General features: G+C 58.1%; 1 protein-coding gene across 1 annotated transcript in view; it reads left to right on the top strand.

The window, feature by feature from the left end:
* DNAH17 (dynein axonemal heavy chain 17) overlaps positions 1-19,959 on the top strand; it is a 143,962-nt gene that overhangs the window by 80,567 nt on the left and 43,436 nt on the right. Inside the window, exons 33-47 of the mRNA XM_037810408.1 lie at positions 80-211; positions 472-632; positions 1,062-1,218; positions 2,030-2,134; positions 4,664-4,821; positions 5,854-5,992; positions 6,134-6,361; positions 6,713-6,850; positions 7,824-7,956; positions 8,784-8,911; positions 9,399-9,547; positions 12,667-12,949; positions 13,059-13,232; positions 13,538-13,745; positions 13,863-14,028. Coding sequence (XP_037666336.1) covers positions 80-211; positions 472-632; positions 1,062-1,218; positions 2,030-2,134; positions 4,664-4,821; positions 5,854-5,992; positions 6,134-6,361; positions 6,713-6,850; positions 7,824-7,956; positions 8,784-8,911; positions 9,399-9,547; positions 12,667-12,949; positions 13,059-13,232; positions 13,538-13,745; positions 13,863-14,028 — 2,459 coding nt within the window. The remainder of the gene's footprint in view (positions 1-79; positions 212-471; positions 633-1,061; positions 1,219-2,029; positions 2,135-4,663; positions 4,822-5,853; positions 5,993-6,133; positions 6,362-6,712; positions 6,851-7,823; positions 7,957-8,783; positions 8,912-9,398; positions 9,548-12,666; positions 12,950-13,058; positions 13,233-13,537; positions 13,746-13,862; positions 14,029-19,959) is intronic.

The raw sequence follows: 19,959 nt of genomic DNA, 5'->3' as shown, positions 1-19,959 counted from the left end.
GCACCCGAGTCCCCAGCTAGGAGGGGGCCCCTGGGGCGGGGCACCGGGCACCTCGGCGAGGGCACCTCTCCCCACGCAGATCAGCCAGCTGAACGCGCTCATCACGCTGCTCATCGGAAACCTCAACGCGGGCGACCGCATGAAGATCATGACCATTTGCACCATAGACGTGCACGCACGCGATGTCGTGGCCAAAATGATCGCCGCGAAGGTGCGGGCTAGGCAGGGCCAGGGAGGGTCAGGCAGGGCCGGGGAGCTGACCCCTAGGCTTTTCCCCTTCCTGGGGGTTGACACGACCCCTTGGAAGCAACTGTCTCAATCAGATGAGCTGTAGGATGGGAAGTGCCAGTGCTTGAGCAGGATGTGGCGGGGGCAGCAACCTGGTTGGATGTAGGGACTGGGGGAGAAGCAGATGGTGGGTGGGGGGCACCTGGAGGCAAGCAGGAGGCCCGTGGCCCACCCTTTCTGCAGGTAGAAAGTTCTCAGGCCTTCACCTGGCAGTCCCAGCTCCGGCACCGCTGGGATGAGGAAAAGAAGCACTGCTTCGCCAACATCTGCGACGCCCAAATCCGGTACTCCTATGAGTACCTGGGCAACACGCCGCGCCTCGTCATCACGCCGCTCACCGACAGGTGAGGATGCGCTGGCCGCCCGTCCCTGCACATTTCAGAGAGCAAACGGCACCTTCCCTGGGCCTCTCTCCCACGACTCTCAGCCCGGCTGGTGCACCCCTGGGTCGGGCGGCGCCAGGTTCAGGTTCGGCTCCGCTGCCGGTGAGGGGCCTGGCCCCGGGCTCCCGTCCTTGTTCCCACTCTGGCCACGTGGCCGTGGGACATGGCTGCACCCCTGCAGGGCCCTGTGCAAGCCCCAAGAGCAGAGGCCGCCCCGGCGTGGCCCTGGGGACAGCGGGTGTTACAGCCGCCTGGTTAATCAGTGGCCTTCGCAGGGCCTGTTTCCCGCATCTTGCTTGGCCGCCACCTTGGGGCTGAGCAGGTGCGAGAGAAACACAGGACAGGGATGACGGGCGTCACGACCCACGAGACAATTGGGGCCCCTTGCAGGTGCTACATAACCCTGACGCAGTCCCTGCACCTGATCATGGGTGGGGCACCCGCTGGCCCTGCTGGGACAGGCAAGACGGAGACCACCAAGGACCTGGGCAGGGCGCTGGGCACCATGGTGTACGTCTTCAACTGCTCTGAGCAGATGGACTACAAGGTAGCTGCCCCCGGGGGGCCGTGGCCCCACGCCCAAGGGAGCCCTGTCGGGACATGACAGGCGAGTCTGCGTGAGGCTCCCGGGTCTGACAACCCGGCCCCAAGTGTCCTGCCCCTGCCCATGGATGACAGGACTCTCCGGAGTCTTAGGAAGGGAACAGGGCTGGGCCTGGGAGACAGCAGGACAGTGTATGGCCCTGCAGGAGGGCACCCACTGAGTTCCGGGGCCTGGCCTGGCCTGGGAGCTCCCCGGGCTGGGAGACCCATCCTGAGGGGACGGGGGGGGTTGCCCACCAGCCTCAGCTGACGGTCTCGGTCACATGGTCAGCGCCAGCCTCACTGGACATTAGGAAAAGGAAATCTGAAGTTGGGTCACCCTGGTAGAGCTGTCTGTTCCCCTGGGGCCATGTGTAAATGTGGAAGAATCATCCCAATTATCTGGGATTTTACAAACTTCTGGAAGGATGTTTTCCAAAATGCTCCCACCTTTGTGTGCGTTAAAAGTGCAGGGAAAATGGAAGGATTGAATTTTGCACAAATGTGCCTTTCTGCGCCTTCCCTCTGGTTAGGGACCTATCCAAGCCTCCATCCTCGGGTCAGGGGTCGAGGGTGAACGTCCGGGGCACTTCCCGGCCCAGCCGTCTGTGGTCCTGACCCCTGCCAGGAGCTCTCGTGAGGCCCCAGGACCCTCGGCCCTCCGGGGGGAGGTGAAGGGGCGATGGGGCCGAAAGGCGAGAGGGAGGCTCCCCGCCGGCTCCTCCGACGTCTTCCTCTGACACACTCCTCTCCCGCGTCTTCTCTGCCCCTCCCAGTCCTGTGGAAACATCTACAAGGGCCTGGCCCAGACGGGAGCCTGGGGCTGCTTTGACGAGTTTAACCGCATCTCGGTGGAGGTCCTCTCTGTGATCGCCGTGCAGGTAGGGCCCCTACGGTCCCTGACCGCCTTGCTGGCCGGGGCCATCAGCGTTCCCTCACCTCACACACCAGAGAGAGCCAGAGAGAGCCAGAGAGAGCCCGCTCAGCCCCCAGCCCTCCTCGCCGTCGGCCGGGGTGGGTGGTGCAACCCGAAGGGGAGAGAGACCTCGCGGCCGCGTCCTCAGGGGCCCACAAGCTAGCTGTGAAAACAGTAAGAATCAGATAAAGTCACATATATGTAAGTGGTTACAGATGAGAGAATCATTGGTTTTGCCTAGGGGAGAAAGAGGGTTTTGTAGCAGGCATCAATTAAGTTGGGCATTGACGGATGCCTAGGAGTTCAGTTAGACGAGGGTGCTAGATTAGGAGGAAAGAAGGAAGGAAGAGAGAGAGGGAGGAAGGAGAGAAGGGTGTGAGGGAGGGGAGGAAGGAAGGATGGAAGAAGGAACAAAGAAGGAAGGAGGGAAAGAAGGAAGGAAGAAGGGAAGGGAGGGAGGGGGAGAAGGAGGAAGGGAGGAACCGGCACAGGCCCCCATATTTGGGGGATACCTACGCCGGTGCTCAGGCCAAGGTGGGGGGCTGGGACAAGGCACATGCAGGTGCTCAGTTTCGAGGAGCAGCCCTGCCCCGGCAGCCCCCCCAGGCTGTGCCACCCCGCGTGTTTGGACAATTTTAAACAAACGCCCTGGGGGGGGCCTTAGGCACCTAGAGTTGAGAACCACCGGGGTCTCTAAGGTAAACTGAGGCCCAGCCGCAAGGCAGGGTCACCTTTGATATTCCAAAAGGAAACAAAGGCAAGATAGCGGTTCCCTCTGCCCTACGGCCCACAGTAAGTAGACAGACAGATGTCCTCATCCCTGAGGCGGGACCTTCTGGATGGCCAGGAGACCGCGGGGCAGGGCCGGACTGTCCTCCCTTTACACAGGGGGCGGGAGGAGCAGCCGGGGGGCGTGGAGGGGGAAACCAGGGCCGTCCAAGGGAAAAAGTGTCCAGCCTTGCAGGGAAAGACTTTACTCCAAAGGATTTGGGAGGGGGCGGTGGCTGCTGCGACGGGGGCCGCTCTGACCACGAGCTCTGCAAGGGATTGACTTTACGGAGAGGAGGGACTGGCTGTGGGAAGGGGGGTGAAAGGTCGGCGCGATCAGAGAGCGGCTCCGAGAACGTTTCTGCAGAAGCGGCGTATTCAAGTTCTAGGGTCTGGGGGGGCGGAAGCTTGGCCGGAGTTGGGTTAAACGAGCATTTGGCTTTGATTGGTCAGTGGGGACAAGTGGTTCAGCACCTGTTTGTGAGGCAAAGGTAAACAAGGGGCGTCTGTGACCCGTAGCTGAGTCCCTTGGGGAAGGGGGTTCTCTGCAGTGAGCCGTTTTCCCAACACAAAGGGCGAGCAGATTCCTTAACTTCCCCGTTTTCCAGGAAAACGGGGCTCGGGTAAAATTTAACACTGCTGGGGCGGCTCGAGTCGCCGGCCGAGCCTAAGGCTGGTGTGAGCCTGTGATTCAGCTCCCCGCTCTGGCCAGTTGTCTGAACTCCCAGAGGCCCCACTTTCTAATCTGTAAATGGGGTGTGGGGGGGTGCTGGCCACTGGCGCCCCCCACTCTCGCTCTCATTCTCCCAGCCTTGGGGCTCCAGGCCAGGGAGAGAGAGAGAAAGGGGACCCCCCCACATACACACCCCAAAGCACTTGCAGAATTACCTGCACCACCCCGAAAGGCACCACCGAACCCCAGAATAACTTGAGGGAGAGCGTGTTTGAGACAAGAATTTTTTGCTGACTTGAGTGCAAGAACAGAGCGTTAGGAAACGTTACAGGCGGAGGGGGGTCGCGAAGCCTTTCGGGCGCCCCACCCAGCCCCGGCCTGCAGCAGACCCCACACTGCGGCCGAGTTGCCGCCTGGGGAGTCGGGGCTGAAAGATGCTTTGAACCACGGGTGTCGGGCGCCCTCTGGTGGTGGCCGCGAGACTCGCAGCTGCCCTCACTCCACACGCGGAAGAGCCAAACCCCTTTCCCTGCAACTCTGGACTTGGCCCTAGTAACCGGCTCCCTTAAAGTCAAGGCCAGAATAGGAACTGAGTGCAAAGAAAGACTAGCAGGTGGAATGTCACTTAGAAGCAAAAGGAATGAAACGGTACACACAAATGGTTGCATGCTGTGTGATTCCACTTAACAGAAGCAGAGAACAGGGGTTGCCAGGGCTGAGCGGGGCCCGACAGGGCCAAGGGGACACAGAGGGCTCCCTGGGGCAGCGGGATGTTGCTTCCCGGCTGTCCCCTGGCTGGGTGCTGCTCTATACTCTTGCAACCTCTTACCCCTGGGGGAAGCCAGGTAAAAGGAATCAAACAACTCTGTGCTGTTTCTTCCAACTACATGTGAATCTACAGTTGTTGAAAATTATACGTTTAATGAAGAAAACAAAAGACTAGGTGGCCGCTCTGCAAACTCAAAGTGCACCCCACTATCAGCACAGCCCTGGCGGGGCCATTGCCGCCTGAGTGCCACTGGGCCAACACACTTGCTTCTGTGCCAATCACAGGTAAAATGTGTCCAAGATGCTATTCGGGCCAAGAAGAAGATGTTCAATTTCCTCGGAGAGATGATAAGCCTCATCCCCACGGTGGGGCTCTTTATCACCATGAACCCCGGTTATGCTGGGCGCACAGAGCTGCCCGAGAACCTAAAGGCCTTGTTCAGGTGGGTGGCCCAGGTGACAGGCGAGCAGCCTCGGTGCCTTGGGCGACCACACAGCACCTGACCCAGACCGGGGCGGGGAGGGGGGAAGCAGTGCTAAGGACGCTGAGCAGAGGACCAGAGGGGGCCCCTAACTCAGAGCCTGAGCCAGGTAGAGGGCAGACGCCCCGCATAGAGGGAGAACTGGGGGACAGGTGGCCCTCAAATGGCAGGCGGCAGTCTCCCTGCTCGCTGGGCTCACGCTGCTGTGGAGCTGTTCCTCGGCCTGGACGCTGTTCCCTGCATGCGTGGCCCACCCCCCGACCCCATACTCCCGGACCCCCTTTCCATCCAATGCCCTCCTCCCCTTGTCTGGGTCCCACCAGAATAAGCTCCTGCAGGGATAAACCTGAGTCTGGTTCTCACCCATGCTCGGCAGGTGGCCAACAGCTGTTGCCCAACTGATCAACAAACCAGCGGTGCCTTAATTAGAAGTTGTTATTAATAAAACCCAGTGGCACCGGCGAGGGTCGGCCCCGTGGAGTGATTTTTACCTGGCGGTTCTGGCTCTTGGCAGCCGTGAGTCCTTGGTTGGCCCACAACAGCCTCACAGACGGCCTCTTTTGGGGTGCAGGCGGCATGAGGGGCAGGCCTGGTGCTGGGGCTCGCTCCCCAGGTTGCCAGGGGGAGGGGGGAGCTGCTGTTTTACAAATAAAAGAAACTTCTGGGGGAAAAGCTCTGTCCACGTGGAGGTGGGATGGCCCCACTCGAGACCCAACCTGCCCCTCCGTGCAAGGCAGTGCTAGGCAGGATTCCGGCTCTCAGAGGAGCTGGGGGAAGGTGAGCGCGGGGCCTGGGATCCCCCGTGTCAGGTGAAGGAGGAACGAGCTGAGTGGGGAGTGAGGGTGGATGTGGGGGGAAAGCAGAGGGGGCTGGGAACTCAAATCATCACCCATGATGCTGGGGCCACCCGGGAGACAGACCCCTGTGCATGTAGGGAGGGGGCCAGGGAGGGCAGGTGGGCAGTCCGCGGCTGACCCAGCCCCCCTCCCCCAGGCCCTGTGCCATGGTGGTCCCCGACTTTGAGCTGATCTGTGAGATCATGCTGGTGGCCGAGGGCTTTCTGGACGCCCGCCTGCTGGCCAGGAAGTTCATCACGCTCTATACCCTGTGCAAGGAGCTGCTCTCGAAGCAGGTGCGCCCGGGCCATGCCCATGCCCACCTGCGGGAGGGTCCGGCCCTGGGCCCCGCCCCGGGGGCCTGCTGGGGACAGCAGGGGGCAAGGGGCCGGCCGCCCGAGACCACGCTCCCGAGTGCCCCCTGTGCCCCCCTGCAGGACCACTACGACTGGGGGCTGCGGGCCATCAAGTCGGTGCTGGTGGTGGCCGGTTCCCTGAAGAGGGGGGACCCGAGCCGGGCGGAGGACCAGGTGCTCATGAGGGCCCTCCGGGACTTCAACATCCCCAAGATCGTCACTGACGACCTGCCCGTGTTCATGGGCCTGATCGGGGACCTCTTTCCAGCCCTGGACGTGCCTCGGAAGCGAGACCTGAATTTTGAAAAGGTAGCAGCCCCCAGGCCTCGTGGGGGCCCCCGGCCTCCGTAGGACCCCTCTTTCCGCCAAATGTCGGGTTGGTTCCCACAGCCCGAGAGGCCGAGGCAGTGGGAAAACCCGGGCCACGCACTGCACCCTCACCATGGCTGGCCACAGAAGTGGGGGGCAGGGAGGGGAGGGGGTGGGGGGCCTGGGACAACTGGACCCTGCAGGGGGTCTCTGTGGCCCACTCAGCAGAACTTGTAAACGTGTCCACACCAGATGGCGGCTCTGTCTCTACCACCTCCCACGGGGCAGGGAGTCACTCTCAGGACGGGCTTGTCCTTGCACCCCATCCTTGCCCCCCACCCCATCCCCCAGATCATCAAGCAGAGCATCCTCGAGCTCAAGCTGCAGGCAGAAGACAGCTTCGTGCTCAAGGTCGTGCAGCTGGAGGAGCTGCTGCAAGTGCGGCACTCGGTGTTTGTCATCGGGAACGCGGGCAGCGGCAAGTCCCAGGTACGCGGGGGTGGGGGGTGCCGGGGGTCCCGGAACGTGGGTGCAGCCCCCTCAGCTCAGCGCATGCCACTGTCCACCCTGAAGGACCCCGCAGGCATCCAGCTCTGTGTTGGAACACCGGGGTGAAGGGCGGGTTGTGGAGGCTCAGCCCTCCATCATGGCCCCCCCAAGGGCGGACACCAACCAAGGGCATCCCGGGGGTCCCCCCACCTGTGACAAGGACAGCAGGGGATACCCTGGTCCCACCGATGAGCCTTTCCTCTTGCTCCCTCCCCTTGGTCACCAGCCCCCATCTCCCCGTGGCCCCCACCCCATCCCTGGTTGCCTGGGGCGGGGGAGGAGTGGCGGTGACAGCTGATGGTCCCATGTCACTCTGAGCCACACTGCACAGCCCACTGCTCAGCCAGACACCACGGGATGGGCGATTACGCAAGCCTTAAAGATCACCGTCAAAGGCTAGTAACGGGCAGGCTCACAAGCACGTTATTTTTGAAAAGGCAGAAACTGTGTGAACCCAGTTTTCTAGAAGGAATATATATATAATCCTCAAATGTCCTTAACAAAAAAAAATATATCTTTCTCCTTTTGGTGGAGGAATCGTGGGCAGTTTTCTGTCCTTAAGTTATTTTTTCAGTGAGCAGGTCTTAACTTTTATTATCGGGGGAAAGGTGATGGGAATTTTTCCCGACTGAACATGGTCTCGAGGCGACTGTCTGAGTTTCCGGCTGACGACGGGCCCCGGCTCCCGGGGTCAGAGGCCGGAAGGCTGGCGTCCTCCGCGGGTCGGGGTCCTCAGGCCCCAGCTTCCCCATCACACGGCGATGCCCACGGCAGGGTCCTCTCCCTCCTCCTCCCCTGACCCCGGCTGCTGGCTCTCCCGGGGGCTTCTCTTTCCGGGTGCAGTTTCCTTGCCTCTAAGGACCCGGCGGTGCTGGGCCGAGGCCCCTCACGCAGTCTGTGCCCACCTGGCCAGGTCCTCAGGTCCCTCAACAAGACCTACCAGAGCCTGAAGCGGAGGCCCGTGGCCGTGGACCTGGACCCCAAGGCCGTCACCTGCGACGAGCTCTTCGGCATCATCAACCCGGCCACGCGGGAGTGGAAGGACGGTGAGGGGCGAGGTTGGGTGGCGCGAGGGGTCTGAGGCCTGACCGCGGCCTGGAGGTGGGGAGGGGGCCTGAAGGGACGTCGGGATGGGGTGGGCTCCAGACGTGGGCCCTCCGAGAGGCCCCCCGAGCCTGCCCTCTGAGCGCCGCCCCACCCCTCTCTGCCCCTCGCCCCGCTCCTGCGTCGTGTCTTCATCACCCCATCTCCTCACACCTCTGTCTCTGCGGTGGGCCTCTGTTTCTCCCCCGCAAGAAGCTGAGCTGTGTGGCCGGCAGGGCCTCCGTCCCACCCGCTGCTCTGCCCCAGGCCCCCTGCCCTGGGCCTGACAGAGAGATAGGGTGCCTGGTGGATGAGCCAACGAGCAGTTAATGAATGAACACATGAGCAAACACACAAATGAGCTAATGACTACACACATGAATGAGTGAATGAACAAATGACTTAATGAATGAACAAGTGTGTGAATGAATGAATGAATGAATGAAGAAATCAGTGAATGAACAAGCAAAGGAATGAACAAATGAACGAGTGGGTAGACTTCACCACAGCCCGAAGGCGGCTGAAACTGCAGAAGGGACGGGGGCAGCAGGAGAGGGGTCTGCCAAGGGGGCTGGGGCCCGAGGAGGCCAAAGGTCAGGGCCCTAGGGAGGGGAACGTGAAGGAGGGGGCTCCTGGTCCTCAGGGCCAAGGGGAAAGGTGGGAGCTGAGCCGGGTCATGTCATGTGCGATGAGAGAGAGGCCGGGGGCGGGCCTGGGGGGGGTGGGGGGCGCTGCAGAGCACCCCCTCCCCGGCACCGGGCCCTGCAGCGCCACCCCCAACCCCACACAGGCCTCTTCTCCACCATCATGCGGGACCTGGCCAACATCACTCACGACGGCCCCAAGTGGATCGTCCTGGACGGGGACATAGACCCCATGTGGATCGAATCTCTCAACACCGTCATGGATGACAACAAGGTCTGCCGGGTTCTGGGGTCCTGGTGCTCACCCCGAGCCACGGGGGCAGGGGCGGGGGTGGCCTCCGGGACCCTGCAGGAGGGCTCCTATGGCCCGGGGGAGGCTCCTTGTTGGAGATGTCCCCACGTGGGTGCATCTTAAACATTTCCTCGCAGGGTGTGGACTCGGGGTAAAGAGGTCTCCAGTTCACACGTGGCATGATGAGGAGAGGGGAGCTAACCATTTGGGAAGCTGAAGGGTATTCAGAATTTTCTAGACGCAGTTTGAGGAAAGGACTCCATGGGGGTGGTGAAGGGAACTCGAGAATTTCCTGAGACGGGGAAGGGTTATGTTTGAGAAAGTGAGTGTAAACCCGTGGTGGGCATGTTTGGTTTGCACATCCAGACGCCTCTGCCTCTCCCCTCGCCCCGTGGAGTTAAGGAGGGCCGGGCAGCTCTGGGTTGAGGGCTCCTCGTGGCCCCTCTCGCTGAGCCCAGCTGCCCCCCAGGTGCTCACCCTGGCCAGCAACGAGCGCATCCCCCTGAACCGCACCATGCGGCTGGTGTTCGAGATCAGCCACCTGAGGACGGCCACCCCCGCCACCGTGTCCAGGGCGGGCATCCTCTACATCAACCCCGCGGACCTGGGCTGGAACCCGTGAGTAGGCGGAGGGGTGGGGGTCGCCAGGGCCTTTCAGGGTCACAGGTGCACTCACCCTTTCCTTCACACACGTGCTCATCCAGGAGTCCCACTAGCCGGCTCCATGCCAGGCCCCAGGGACACGGGGGATAAGAGGAACAGGGTCAGGTGTGGCCACGGACCAGGAGCTCGGGGGGAGGGACGGGAGGGAGGGGAGGGAGGGGGCTCGCCGGTAAACCTAGGAAGGGCAGCTTCACGGTCTGTGGGCAGAGGCAGGACACTGGGGACACTGGAGAGGGGAGCTGCCAGCCCACCTGGGATGAGGTGCGCTCAGGGGACAGCCAGTGAGAAGGTCCGAGAGACCCAGGAGCTTAGCAGCCACGGGTGACGGCACATCCTGGCAGGGCCTAAACCAGAAGTAGAGCAGAGCCCCCAGGAGCTGCGGGGACAGGAAGCCCGAGGATCAGGGGCAGGAAAGCTCCCTTGTCCCCCCAGGGTGAGGTCTCCCTGGGCTTGTCTTTAAATTGAAGCCAGCATGCTCTCAATGGCACTAATCAAGGTGAAATTGAAACTTCTCCTGCACATCTTCAAGCTGGAAGGCTGAAGCAGCACTATGTATATAAATTTGCAAATCGGTCTCCCCTTCCGAGGACCTTGTGTGTTTGGAATTCAGTTCCTAACTGCAACAGGCATTAGGGCACCACGTTTTGCATGTAGACATGGATTTTTAAAGGTTTGCTCTGTTATTCTAGATAACCCAGGGTGCTCTGGGACAAAGCAACTCCCTGTTCCGAAATGGGGACTCTCGTCGTCACCCCACCTCACAGGTGGGAAACCGAGCACTGGATGTGTTAAGTAACTTGCCACAGCCACACAGCTGGCTACATGGAGCCCATTCAAGCCCAGGCCGTCGGCCCCAAAGTCCACGCTGCTCGTGCTGCCGTGGGCCCCCCTACCCAAGCTGTCCCAGAAATGGGCGTTTGCCAGACAGTCCACACGTGGCCCCTCAAGGATTGCCTGTTGTGTTTGTTTGGACTCTTCCACTGACTGTGACATAAAATCAATGCACACTGACTGAAGCGGGAAAAAAGCAATCTATTGGCTCAGGGGTGTGCACATCAAAACATGTTCAGGCACGGCTGGATCCAGGAGTGTTGGAAAAAAAAAGCATAAAATTGGAGGACTCACACTTCCTAGTTTCAAAACTTAATGTGATGCTACAGTAATCAAAGCAGTCTAGTATTGGCAAAAGGACAGACACATAGACCAATGGGAAAAAGTTCAGAGTCCAGAAGTAAACCCCACATCTGTGGTCAGTTGATTATCAACAAGGGGTGCTGAGTCCACTCAACGGGGAAAGAACAGCCTCTTTAACAAATGGTGCGGGGATGGATGTGCATGTACAAAAGAATGATGCTGGACCCTTACCTTACACCCTCTACAAAATTAACTCAAAGTGGGTCAAATCTAAATGTAAGAGCTAAAACTACAAAACTCTTAGGTGAAACACACGGGATAATCTTCATGACCTTGGCTTTGGCGATGGTCTCTTAAATGTGACACCACAAACACAGGCAACAAAGAAAAAATAGATACGTTAGATGCTATTGAAATTTAAAAGTTTGGGCACTGAAGGACACTATCAAGGGGGTGAAAAGGCAACCCATAGAATGGAGAAAATATTTGGAAACGTATATCCGATGAGGGTTTATTATCCAGAATATATGGAGAACTACTACAACTCAACTACAAAAAGACAAACAATCCAATTTTAAAATGGTCCAAGACTTGAATAGACATTTCTCCAAAGATTATATTCAAATGGCCAATAAGCACATGAAAAGATGCTCAACTTTGTTAGTCATTAGCGGAATGCAAATCAGTGCACAATGAGATACCACGTCACGCCTACTAGGATGGCTATTATTAAAAATGGAAAATAGTCAAGCATTGGTGAGGATATGGAGAAATTGGGACCCTCAAGCATTCATGGTGAGAATGTAAAATGGTGCAGCAGCTGTGGAAAACTGTTTGGTGGTTCCTCAAAAATTAAACATAGAGCTATCACATGGACCCAAAACTTTCACTCCTAGGTATCTATCCCAAAGAATTGAAAACAGGGACTCAGACAGATACTTGTACACCAGTGTCCACAGCAGCGTATCTGCAACAGCCAAAAGGTGGAAACAACCCACATATCCATCAGCAGACGAATACAAAAACAAAATGTGGTCTATCTATACAACGGAATATTATTTGGTCGTACAAAGGAATGAAGTTTTGACATGTGCTACATGGATGAATCTTGAAGACATGATGCTAAATGAAATAAGCCAGGCACAAAGGACAAATAATTGTATGATTCCATTTATATGCATTCTCTAGAATAAGCAAATCCACAGAGGCGGAAAGTAGATTAGAGGTTACCAGAGGCTGAGGAGGGGGAAATGAGGAGTTAATGCTTAATAGGTACAGAGTTTCTGTTTGGGGGGTGAACAATTTTAGAAATAGTGATGACAGTTGCACAACATTGTGAATGCAATTCACACTGAATTCTAAGTTAAAAATGGTTAAAATGGCCAATTTTATATTATATATATATATATAGTACTACAATTTAAAATATACATGTAAAAACAAAAAAGCCACCAATCTATTGACTCAAGTCATCAAGGTATGCTTCAGGCATGGCTGGATCCAGGAGTCCAGATCAGGTCTTGCAATCTCCCTTCTCTTCTCTCCTGCTCTCTGCCCCCGTCTCTTGCTCTCCCCTGTTCTCTCTCTCTCAGTCTCTCTTTCTCTCTCTCCCCGACCCCCAGCTGACCCCAGCTATCTTCAGCATTAGCTTTATTTTCTGGCAGATGCTCCCCCCGTGGTGGCAAAGATGGCTCCCAGCCGCCCTATGTCTATTGCAGCCCTGTAGCTAACAATTCCAGAGACAATCCCAGAGTACACTGTGCCTTCCTCACCCGTCCTCTTGAGGCCTGCCACTGGCCGTGCCGGGGTGGGCACCGGAGCTGGGGTCGTTTGGGCCAGCTGGCCCCGCAGCAGGGCAGTGGGTGCGGGAGGCGCTTCCCGGGGTGGGGTGGGGGGACGCGGGGCGGACCCCACAGCGCCCATGGCCTCCCTGCCCGCAGGGTGGTGAGCAGCTGGATCGAGAGACGCAAGGTGCAGTCGGAGAAGGCCAACCTCATGATCCTCTTCGACAAGTACCTGCCCACCTGCCTGGACAAGCTGCGCTTCGGCTTCAAGAAGATCACGCCGGTGCCCGAGATCACGGTCATCCAGACGATCCTCTACCTGCTCGAGTGCCTGCTCACCGAGAGGAGCGCGCCGCCCGACTCCCCCAAGGAGCTCTACGAGCTCTACTTCGTGTTTGCCTGCTTCTGGGCCTTCGGGGGTGCCATGTTCCAAGACCAGGTGCAGCGTGGGGGCTGGGGGGCTGGGGGGCCGGACCCCTACGGCCCCCCGAGGGCCACCAAGCAGGCTCCCCGGCGACCTGTGAACCAGGCCTTTCTTTTTCTAACAGCTTGTGGATTATCGCGTCGAGTTCAGCAAATGGTGGATCAACGAATTTAAAACCATCAAGTTCCCCTCGCAGGGAACCATTTTTGACTACTACATAGACCCAGATACAAAGAAGTTCATGCCCTGGACAGATAAAGTGCCCTCCTTTGAGCTGGACCCCGACATCCCGCTGCAGGTAACTCTCCCCAAAGCGGCCACGACTTAGTGACAATTTGGGACCCGGGCTCACCAGCCACCCCCACCCCCCCCACCCCACACATGCCTTGCGGGAATGCGGGAATGCGGGAATGCAGAAATGCAAGCTGTACTCAGCAGCAGGACCTCGCAAAAGTAAAGCGATGGATTTAAAAAATATATATGAACATCTGCATTTTAATCGGAAGGTGGAGATTTGACCCTCGGGCTACGTGAGGGCTGAATTTGTGGCCTGAAAGTGGTGGGTCCCACCCTCCCCCGCCCGTCCCCTGTCCCCTCCCGCAGGCCTCCTTGGTCCACACCACCGAGACCATCCGCATCCGCTACTTCATGGACCTGCTCATGGAGAAGTCGTGGCCGGTGATGCTGGTGGGGAACGCGGGGACGGGCAAGTCGGTGCTGATGGGGGACAAGCTGGAGAACCTGGACACGGATGACTACATGGTGCAGTCCGTGCCCTTCAACTTCTACACCACCTCGGCCATGCTGCAGGGTGAGGCCGGGCCGGGGTCCGGGGCAGCGCAGGGGTGGGGGCAGCAGCTGGAGGCTCACAGAAGAGCGAGGCCCGGGGAGCACCCAGCTGGTGGCCAACCTTCTCTGCCTTCCCTAGGGGTTCTGGAGAAGCCGCTAGAGAAGAAATCAGGGCGGAACTACGGGCCCCCCGGCACCAAGAAGCTGATCTACTTCATCGACGACATGAACATGCCCGAGGTGGACAAGTATGGGACGGTGGCCCCCCACACCCTCATCCGGCAGCACATGGACCACGGGCACTGGTAACATGGCCATGGCGGGCAGAGCGGGCAGGGGCTGGGGCCGGGCCGAGGATCCGTCCCTCCCTCATTCCACAAATGTGCCTGAGCATCTGCGATGCACCAGCTCCCAGGGAGGGGGAAAGAGGTGCCCTCCCTGCAGCGGGCCCGCTGGGAGGTCAGTTACAGACGAAAAATCCACGGGGGAGGCCATCCTGCCACTGAAAGCTGGAGGCTGGGAAGGCCTGGGCCCTGGGACTTGGAGGGAGAGCAGTCGCTGCTGACAGAGTGGCACGTGCAAAGGCCTGGATGCAGGAGGGAGTGTAGCTTGTGGAGGGAACCAAGGAGGCCAGTGAGGCTGTGCACGAGAGCAAGAGGGCAGCTCTGGCCAGATCTCTAGGGCCCCTGGGCTTTCTCCCAAGGACAATGGGAAGCTGACGATGGGCTCTATCATGGCCTGGCAAACAGCCCAGGCTAAACCTGGGGGCTCTGAGACCAAAGAAACCCAAGAAGCCCCACTGGAAACCCATCCGTGGGGTGGGGGGACCTGCTCCCTGCTGCACCGCAGACCCTGCTGTATGCAGAGCATCACTGGGGGCTCCAAACGGCCTCAGGAGCCACGGCCTTGGGATCCAGTGTGTAATTTGTCGGAGCCCTTCAAGGGATGCACGTGCCGAAGATGACGGCCTTGGCCGCTGAGGCAGGGTCTCTCCCGCGGTCTCTGCTCTTCCGGTGAACGTGGCCGCGCACTTGACACTGAGGGACATGACAGCAGGGAGGCCTGTCCTGCCCCAGCTCCTCCCCCCCCCAACCCCAAGAAGGGCCCTGCTTTGTCTGGAAGCCCTTGACCCTCACTCTCTGCAGCCACAGACATCTGTGCTCCAGGGCTGGCCTGCTGAGGGCCACTGCCAAGGGCCCGACCTGCCAGCACAAAGACCCATGCTCCGTCCCGAGATGCATTGCTCAGGTTTGCTACAGCTGCTGTTATCCAAAAATACCAGAAATGGATTGGCTTTTACAATGGGGGTTTATTAGGTTACAAATTTACAGTCCTAAGGCCATAGAAGTGTGCAAACCAAGGCATCAACAAGAGGATACGCTCACTGAAGAATGGCCAACGGCGTCCGGAACACCTCTGTCAGCTGGGAAGGCACGTGGCCGGTGTCTGCTGGTCCTTCGCTCCCAGGTTGTGCTCCTTTCAGCTTCTGATTCCAGTGCCTTCTCTTTAAGCATCTGTGGGTTCTCACTTAGCTTCTCCCAGGCAAACTCTGGGCTTCATCTGTTGGCTTAGCAACTCCAAACGTCTGGATCTGTGTCAGCTCTGAGCTCTCTTCAAAATATCTCTGCCTTTTGTCCTCTCATAGAGGATGCCAATAAACTAATTAAGGCCCACCTTGAATTGGGTGGGTCGCATCTCCGTGGAAACAACCTCATCAAGAGGTCCTACCCACAATAGGTCTGCCCCCTCAAGAGCAGATTAAGAGAACATGGACCTTTATGGGGTACGTAACAGATTAACAGATTCCAGCCAGCACACGCACCGTTCCCAGTAGCAGTTCGGTTACACTGGACCACGCCCACCCTGGAACGGGCCGCCTTTTGTTCGCACTGGAATAGACACACTCCAGGGACAGATCCGTCTCCCCTGCCTGCGATGCTCCCGCCAAAACAACCATCCGTGGACTTCGGAGCGCCTTCCCCACCATCGTGGTGGTCCACAAGGCACTGCTTCCTGTCACAACAAATGAAGTGCAGGATGGGCACATGCTCACGGAATTCTCTGGTGTCACCACGTCCCCCATCGTCCTGAAGCCGCCAGGCTGATAGAACAGTGGAGTGGCCGTTTGAAGACTCAATTACGGCACCCACTAGGTGGCCACACCCTGCGGGGCCGGGGCAGTGTTCTCCGGGAGGCTGTGGAGGCTCCAAATCAGCGTCCCACAGGTCTTTGTTCCAAAAGGAGCAGCACTTCCACCGGGAGACACGATTCCATTGAACTGGACATTGAAACTGCCACCGGCCCCTTGGGGCTCCTCGTGCCTCCTACTCGACAGGTGGAGAAGGGAAGTCCTGTGCTGGCCGGGGCAATGGGCCCTGACCACCACAAGAATTGGGGTTCACTACACCACAGAGGGACAGAAGAGTTTGCCTGGAGCATCTCTCAGGACCCACCCCCCCATGTCCTACCCCCAGCGCCCAGCCGAGGGGACAGAGCACCATCCTCAAAAGCTGTGACTGGGAGCTTCATTATTTACAGCCAAGTTTCCCTCAACGGGTGATCGGAGAAGCAAAATGGGGTCTCTCCGTTCAACAGACCAGTGCTCAGCCTGATGAGGAGCCCAGCCCTGGCCGTGCCACCACGTGGGTGAGCCCTGAAGACATCGTGCTGAGCGAAAGAGCCAGACACAAAGGACAAGCGTGGTTGGCTCCACTTAGATGAAATGTCCAGAACAGGCGAATGCTTGGAGACAGCAACAGATGGAGGTTACAGGGGGCGGGGGGCAGGTGCGGGGGTTGATGCTTCAGGGAGACAGAGTTTCTGTTTCGGGTGATGAAAGAGTTTTGGAAATGGAGGTGGAGATGGCGCACGACGCTGTGAACTGTGCTTAGTGACTCACTTGTAAACTGACCTGAAATTTTCGTGTAAACACATGAAAATGGTCAAAACAGCAAGTATGTTTCAGATATGTTATCATGATAAAATAAATTAAAAAAAAAAAGTAACGCCCCTATCAGCCAAGTGCTGGCTCACACCTGTGCACACCGACCTGCGCATACAACCCTGCACACACACACCTGCATGCACCCACCTGTGCGCAGCCCCCTGCACTACCCCCCTGCATAGCCCACTGCATGCTCCCACCTGCATGCACAGCGCCGCACACATACACCTGCACACACTCACCTGTGTGCAGTCCCCTGCAGTATCCCCCTGTGCACACACCCATGCGCACACACCCCTGCATTTTCACACCTGCACGCATCCACCTGCACAGATGCCCTGCATGCACACACCTACACACACACCTGCGCACACCCACCTGCGTGCACTCCCCTGCACTGCATCCCACCTGAATACAACCCCCTGCACACACACCCTATATACACACCCCTGCACACACCTACCTGTGCACACATCCCTGCACACACCCACCTGCAAGCACCCACCTGCACTGCACGGCTGGAGCAGGAAAGGCCCAGCCCACCCCAAGGCCTCTCGCCAAGGTCACAGCCCTAATCAGCGCAGAGCTGGCTTCCAGCCCCCTGCGCCGCTGGCTTCTCCCCCCAAGGATGGTAACGCCCCTCCCTGCCCTCCATGGGCTGCAGCGGCCTTGGCTGAGATGTGGGGCCAGAGGGTATCAGGGAGGCTCTGGGGAGAGGGGTCAGAGCCACGTTTGGGGGAGGAGGGGACCCGAAGCAGCTTGAGGCAGGAAAGGGGCACTGACAGCCAGGCCCGAGAACACATTTGGGGAAGGTGGGGGGTGCCGAGGCCAGAGGGGAGGGTCTAATGTGGGCCCAGTGGGCACAGCCTCGGCCCCTCACTCACACAGTCCCTTCCCAGCCCTGCGATGGGTGCACAGGGCCATACATCTGTGTAAAATTTGCAAAAACAAGGTATTTCTATATTCTTAAAGAGAGACCTTGATGTTGTGAAGCTCCCGCCCTGGGTCGGTGGCAGCCTGGGAGGAGGGGACACAGTCGGATTTTTAGAAAGATCCTCTGGAACTTCACCTAAAGGTGGCCGCACAGTCGACTCATTGACGGCAGGGAGGGGCTGTCCAGTGGGCGCGCTGGGGTGAGTCAGGAGAAGACTCACGCGGAGGACACGTCGCCTTCCGCACACGAGGGCCCCGCGTGGCAGAGGCCTGAGAGCAAGCGGGAGCCGTGCACACGCAGCAGGAGGCCCCGGGAGGGGACAGCGAGGGAGGAAGAGCTTCTTAAATAAGTTTCAAAAGCACAAACCGGAAAGCAAACAATCGAGCTCTTTGATTTACATCACAATTAAGGAATTTTGTTCAACAAGAGACACCACAAACAATGTAACAGGAGATAACCAAATGGGAGAAGATGTTTGTAATGTGTGAAGCTGAGCCTGGATTAATGCCTGGAGAATACACAGAATTCCTGTAAATCTACAAGAGGCAACAGCCCCCAACAGAAAAAAAGGCATAATGGGAAGAAAAAGACAAAAGCTAGCAAGAGTGTGAAGAGATGCTCACTCTTTAGTAGTGCAAATAAGACAACAATAAAGCATCACTGGCAACTCAGACTCCACCTGACGTGAGAGTGGAGGGCTGGGCCCCGGGGACCCACGTGCCGGCTGGAGCCTGAGTCCAAGGGGGGAGGGGCCTGCCCTTGACCCGCTGCACCCCGAGCCCCCGCCCCGGACGCTCCCGCAGCGCTGGGTCACAGGGCGGAGCTGGGGGTGAAACAGCGGACCCTGCTCCAAGCAGAAGCACAGGGCTCTGTCCACGTAAACTAAAAAGACCTGCCCGCAGAACGAGGGGCACTTTGTAGAATGCCACAAAGAAAAGGATGCCAATTAAACAGAGTGGAATGGCTATGGGGGTTGGGAGGGGGCAAGGGGATAGAGGGATGGACAGACAGGACAGATGGATCCGGGGCCTTCCATGACCAAGAAAGCTTGTGTGTGGGGACTGAGGAATGAATTTAGCATGATCCCCTGTACCTGAAGCCCAAGCCCAAGAAAAGCCCCTGGCTCTGGTGACAGGGCAGCTCCGAGCAAAACAGCAGCCAGGTCACCTGGGCACAGGAAATGCAGCATCTCGGGTCCCCACCAGCCCTCCTTGATCAGGAGAAAGAGCCAAGGGAAGGAAGGAAGAAAGGAAGAGGCAGGCGGTGGATGAGAAGCAGAGAGAAATCCAGAAGCAGCTGAGCAGTGCGGGGAGCCGTCAGCCTCCAGACACCGACAGCCAGGGGGTGTGTGGGCTCCCGGTGCACCTGCCCGGGGAAACAGGTGCAGGGGCTTGGGCAAGAAGTGGAGAACTTGCAGACCAGCTTGTGGAGAGCTTGGCTCTCTTTGGTAGGAGAGAAGGACATTAGAAGGGAACCGGGCTGAGAACATTTTTTTAAGGCAGCCGAGATCTGGTGGGACCCATGTCCACCAGGAGGTGGGAGGTTTTGGAGAGAGAGACTGTCCCTGATGTCAAGAGAGACTTGAGGAGACGGGTGCTGAGCCCTGGGGAAGGACTGGGACCTTCAGGGTGGGGGGGCAGTAAGAGCCAAAGGGAGTCCCGTCTGGTGAACTCTGGTCCGCGGATCCAGGGCAGCCCAGGTCCCGTGGGGAGTGGGAGGTGCTGGAGGAGGGGTGTCAGCTGGGATGGGGGGGTAGCTAGCTGTCAGTAGGAAAGAGGACTGCAGGTCTGCAGGTCTCCCCTCCCACCCAGAAGAGTCCAGAGCGCCAAGCCAGCGGGCGGCTCTGCAGGAATTCCCCAGGGAGGACAGAATCCCTGCGCTGCTCGGACGGAATAATTTAAAACTGTCCAAATCACCAACCGTAAGATGTGAGGCTACGAATTATTTTTCATCTCCAGGATATTACATGATATTTCTATTTACTGTCACCTTAAAGAGCCATACTATATTGTTAATATCTTTAAATAAAATGAACAAAATAAGCCAAAACAGTATGCGTGGCGTGACTCGGATGCTGTAAAACAAACGAGGAAGAGATAGACGTATGCTTGGAAGTATATACGCCTTGTAGATATTGGGGTTTGATGATGCTTAAGTCTTCCTTTGTGGGTTTCTGGGTTTTCCAAATTTCCGACAATGAGCACGTCACATCAGGAGGAGGGCAAGGTGAAGTCCAATGCCCAGAGATGATCTCCAGCAGCCGCCCATGGAACGTTCTTGAGGGGGTCTGCTCTAGAACAGGGGGTCTGCAGGGTGGGCACGACAAAAGGAAGAGGCTGCTCAGAAAATGCTGGACCT

This window comes from Choloepus didactylus, chromosome 18 (assembly GCF_015220235.1).
Source record: "Choloepus didactylus isolate mChoDid1 chromosome 18, mChoDid1.pri, whole genome shotgun sequence".
NCBI lineage: Eukaryota > Metazoa > Chordata > Mammalia > Pilosa > Megalonychidae > Choloepus > Choloepus didactylus.
This window is presented reverse-complemented; position numbering and strand designations above follow the sequence as displayed.